The 4,374-nt window shown below is 49.1% G+C and overlaps 1 protein-coding gene across 4 annotated transcripts; it reads left to right on the forward strand.

The window, feature by feature from the left end:
- The first annotated feature begins 260 nt into the window (after positions 1–260).
- On the forward strand, positions 261–2,703 carry LOC124021734. Of its 4 annotated transcripts, none has more exons than XR_006836299.1 (5): positions 261–351; positions 503–629; positions 1,381–1,434; positions 1,644–2,554; positions 2,651–2,703. XR_006836299.1 is itself a non-coding variant. In XM_046336866.1 (5 exons), exons 1-5 carry the CDS (start codon positions 266–268, stop codon positions 2,391–2,393), a joined length of 948 nt encoding a protein of 315 aa, XP_046192822.1. In that variant the 5' UTR covers positions 261–265; the 3' UTR covers positions 2,394–2,703. The 4 variants fall into 4 exon arrangements, 2 of the variants coding, with proteins under 2 accessions (XP_046192822.1, XP_046192821.1); XR_006836300.1 differs by having other exon boundaries at positions 1,644–2,495; positions 2,565–2,703; XM_046336866.1 differs by having other exon boundaries at positions 1,644–1,953; positions 2,023–2,703.
- Positions 2,704–4,374: the final 1,671 nt, after the last annotated feature.

Here is a 4,374-nt window from a genome sequence, read left to right on the forward strand (position 1 = left end):
TCTCATTTACAACTGCGACCTGGCCAAGATAAAGCAAAGCACTGTGACACAAACAACAACACAGAGTTACACATGGAGTAAACAAACATACAGTCAATAAAACAGTAGGACTTTTCTTTTTTGACATGTATTTCATTTCTACTCTTCTCCATTCTGACCCTCCACCCCTCTCCTCCCCCACCTCCTCAGATAATGCCAAGGAGGCCCTGTCTCTGATGCCCATGTCCAAGGCCAGAGAGGATGATGCTGGGAGCCCTACATCGCTATGGGACGGGCCCAGAGGGCTGCACCACGTGCCTGGCTCAGCCTACCCCATGGGATGAGGGTCTTCTACCCCCACGCATACTGCAGGTCTGGGATTCATATCACCTGTTTAACTGATTGAAATATTCTGAATCTTTCTGGTTCTATTTGTATTCCTACTTTCATTTGTATTTCCTTCTTCCTCTTCACTCACTTTGTTTGAAGTATACTATATCAATAAAGATTTTTTGATTTGCAGCCGGGTCTGGAGCGAGGCGGCTGCACACAGGCTGACCACGCTGGGCCACAGGGCCAGGCAGGGAGATCTGGTCTGGAAGCAGAGGAGAGAGGAGGGGATAGAGGCGGGAGAAACCAGCTTACCTCAGGTAGTTCAGTTCCAGGGAGATCTGGTCTGGAAGCAGAGGAGAGAGGAGGGGATAGAGGGGGGAAAACCAGTTTACCTCAGGTAGTTCAGTTCCAGGGAGATCTGGTCTGGAAGCAGAGGGAGAGAGGAGGGGATAGAGGCGGGAGAAACCAGTTTACCTCAGGTAGTTCAGTTCCAGGAGATCTGGTCTGGAAGCAGAGGAGAGAGGAGGGGATAGAGGGGGAGAAACCAGCTTACCTCAGGTAGTTCAGTTCCAGGAGATCTGGTCTGGAAGCAGAGGAGAGAGGAGGGGATAGAGGCGGGAGAAACCAGTTTACCTCAGGTAGTTCAGTTCCAGGGAGATCTGGTCTGGAAGCAGAGGAGAGAGGAGGGGATAGAGGCGGGAGAAACCAGTTTACCTCAGGTAGTTCAGTTCCAGGGAGATCTGGTCTGGAAGCAGAGGAGAGAGGAGGGGATAGAGGCGGGAGAAACCAGCTTACCTCAGGTAGTTCAGTTCCAGGGAGATCTGGTCTGGAAGCAGAGGAGAGAGGAGGGGATAGAGGCGGGAGAAACCAGCTTACCTCAGGTAGTTCAGTTCCAGGATGACTTAAATAAACAGTCAAAGTCACTTGTGTGAATCATTTTTAATCGGTGCCAAAGATTTGGCCTCTCGGCTCTATCTTTGAGTGTGACACCCAGTGATACTCGCTCACTGAGATTGAACCAGTCATAAAGATGGTACTGAGATGGACCTTTGCTCTCTATTCCCCCAGATTCATGTTGTTACTGCTGCAGAGGAGGAGGAGGAAGTCTACTCACTAGGACAGGTTTCTACACACACACACACACCTGTCCACTCCCCTGTTCTACAGTACCTTGTACCATTTTAACTATTAATCTACTCTGCAAACATGGGTGTGTTGTCTGAGTGCGTTGCCGAGCCCAGTGAAACCTACATCCACAAAACACTACACAAATCAAATGGGTTATGATTCTATTGAATCCATTGTTCACTTCTGCTGTGCTCTTCCATCAGGTGGTTCTTCCCATGCTTGGCAACACTGTGAAGTACCCAGAGAACCCTATAGGGGGCTGGTACCAGGAGAGACTGGCGAGGGATGGACTACAGAGTTGTCGTTTCAGAGTCACTCCTCTCAAACTGAACCTCCCTGGCTGCTACCGCCCCTTACTGGCCATCCCACATAGCCTGACCTACAGGCTGGAGCAGGGCCAGAGAGCTGGGGAGAGGCAACAGGAGTGGAATGGAAAGTCACAGGCTAGTGGAGCGGTAGCACAGTACCCTGACACAGACACAACTAGACCTGGAGGTCTGGAGAGGCAGAGAGGAGGGGAGTCAACGATGCAGTACCCTGACACAGACACAACTAGACCTGGAGGTCTGGAGAGGCAGAGAGGAGGGGAGTCAACGGTGCAGTACCCTGACACAGACACAACTAGACCTGGAGGTCAGGAGAGGCAGAGAGGAGGGAGTCAACGGTGCAGTACCCTGACACAGACACAACTAGACCTGGAGGTCTGGAGAGGCAGAGAGGAGGGGAGTCAACGGTGCAGTACCCTGACACAGACACAACTAGACCTGGAGGTCTGGAGAGGCAGAGAGGAGGGGAGTCAACGGTGCAGTACCCTGACACAGACACAACTAGACCTGGAGGTCTGGAGAGGCAGAGAGGAGGGGAGTCAACGGTGCAGTACCCTGACACAGACACAACTAGACCTGGAGGTCTGGAGAGGCAGAGAGGAGGGAGTCAACGATGCAGTACCCTGACACAGACACAACTAGACCTGGAGGTCTGGAGAGGCAGAGAGGAGGGGAGTCAACGGTGCAGTACCCTGACACAGACACAACTAGACCTGGAGGTCTGGAGAGGCAGAGAGGAGGGGAGTCAACGGTGCAGTACCCTGACACAGACACAACTAGACCTGGAGGTCTGGAGAGGCAGAGAGGAGGGGAGAACGTGCAGGGTAATGGAGAGGGGGAGTCAACGGTGCAGTACCCTGACACAGTCACAACTAGACCTGGAGGTCTGGAGAGGCAGAGAGGAGGGGAGTCAACGGTGAAGTACCCTGACACAGACGCACCTAGTTTGACCTTGAACTTTGACCTGGACTCTTCCTGCTACGCCACCATCTGCCTCAGAGAGGTCATGAAATGTGACCCTTAAACTGGAGTCTCAGATGTTGTATGTACTACTGTATGTACAGTATTTTGATTAATATTGTACTTTGTACACAGTATGGCCTCTTGTGTACATGTAGGGTATTGCTACAGTATTGTGTTTTGTACACATTATGACCTCTTGTGTACATGTAGGGTACTGCTACAGTATTGTGTTTTGTACACATTATGACCTCTTGTGTACATGTAGGGTACTGCTACAGTATTGTGTTTTGTACACATTATGACCTCTTGTGTACATGTAGGGTACTGCTACAGTATTGTGTTTTGTACACATTATGGCCTCTTGTGTACATGTAGGGTACTGCTACAGTATTGTGTTGTGTACACAGTATGGCCTCTTGTGTACGTACTTGTAGGCTACTGCTACAGTATTGTGTTGTGTACACAGTATGGCCTCTTGTGTACTTGTAGGGTACTGCTACAGTATTATGTTTTGTACACATTATGGCCTCTTGTGTACATGTAGGGTACTGCTACAGTATTGTGTTTTGTACACATTATGACCTCTTGTGTACATGTAGGGTACTGCTACAGTATTGTGTTGTGTACACAGTATGGCCTCTTGTGTACTTGTAGGGTACTGCTACAGTATTGTGTTGTGTACACATTATGGCCTCTTGTGTACATTTGTGTACATGTAGGATACTGCTACAGTATTGTGTTGTGTACACATTATGGCCTCTTGTGTACTTGTAGGGTACTGCTACAGTATTGTGTTGTGTACACAGTATGGCCTCATGTGTACTTGTAAGATACTGCTACAGTATTGTGTTGTGTACACAGTATGGCCTCTTGTGTACATGTAGGGTACTGCTACAGTATTGTGTTGTGTACACAGTATGGCCTCTTGTGTACATGAAGGATACTGCTACAGTATTGTGTTGTGTACACAGTATGGCCTCTTGTGTACATGAAGGATACTGCTACAGTATTGTGTGATCAGTTTGCTGATTCGTTGCCTGATTTGTCAGACATGTCGTTAATAAAAAAATGCTTTGTTAATTTACTGACTGAATGAGAATTCTTCACAGTGGATTAGAGGTAGAATCACATTGAATGTTGAAAGTTAATTTAGTTGTGTGAATGTAGAAGAACCTCAGCCTACACAGCATGGTCACTAGAAGGTGATCTCAGCCTACACAGCATGGTCACTAGAAGGTGATCTCAGCCTGCACAGCATGGTCACTAGAGGGTGATCTCAGCCTACACAGCATGGTCACTAGAGGATGATCTCAGCCTGCACAGCATGGTCACTAGAGGGTGATCTCAGCCTACACAGCATGGTCACTAGAGGGTGATCTCAGCCTGCACAGCATGGTCACTAGAGGGTGATCTCAGCCTGCACAGCATGGTCACTAGAGGGTGATCTCAGCCTGCACAGCATGGTCACTAGAGGGTTATCTCAGCCTACACAGCATGGTCACTAGAGGGTGATCTCAGCCTACACAGCATGGTCACTAGAAGGTGATCTCAGCCTGCAAAGCATGGTCACTAGAGGGTGATCTCAGCCTACACAGCATGGTCACTAGAAGGTGATCTCAGCCTACACAGCATGGTCACTAGAGGG

This window comes from Oncorhynchus gorbuscha, unplaced genomic scaffold (assembly GCF_021184085.1).
Source record: "Oncorhynchus gorbuscha isolate QuinsamMale2020 ecotype Even-year unplaced genomic scaffold, OgorEven_v1.0 Un_scaffold_1188, whole genome shotgun sequence".
In the NCBI taxonomy this organism is placed as follows: Eukaryota; Metazoa; Chordata; class Actinopteri; order Salmoniformes; family Salmonidae; genus Oncorhynchus; species Oncorhynchus gorbuscha.

Bases quoted from the DNA above. Each gene is read 5' to 3' on its own strand.
- LOC124021734 (XM_046336865.1), top strand. From the start codon at position 266: ATGGGACGGGCCCAGAGGGCTGCACCACGTGCCTGGCTCAGCCTACCC. The intron at 352-502 runs GTCTGGGATTCA...TTTGATTTGCAG, and splicing joins TACCCCCACGCATACTGCAG to CCGGGTCTGGAGCGAGGCGG. The intron at 630-1,380 runs GTAGTTCAGTTC...CTATTCCCCCAG, and splicing joins GAGAAACCAGCTTACCTCAG to ATTCATGTTGTTACTGCTGC.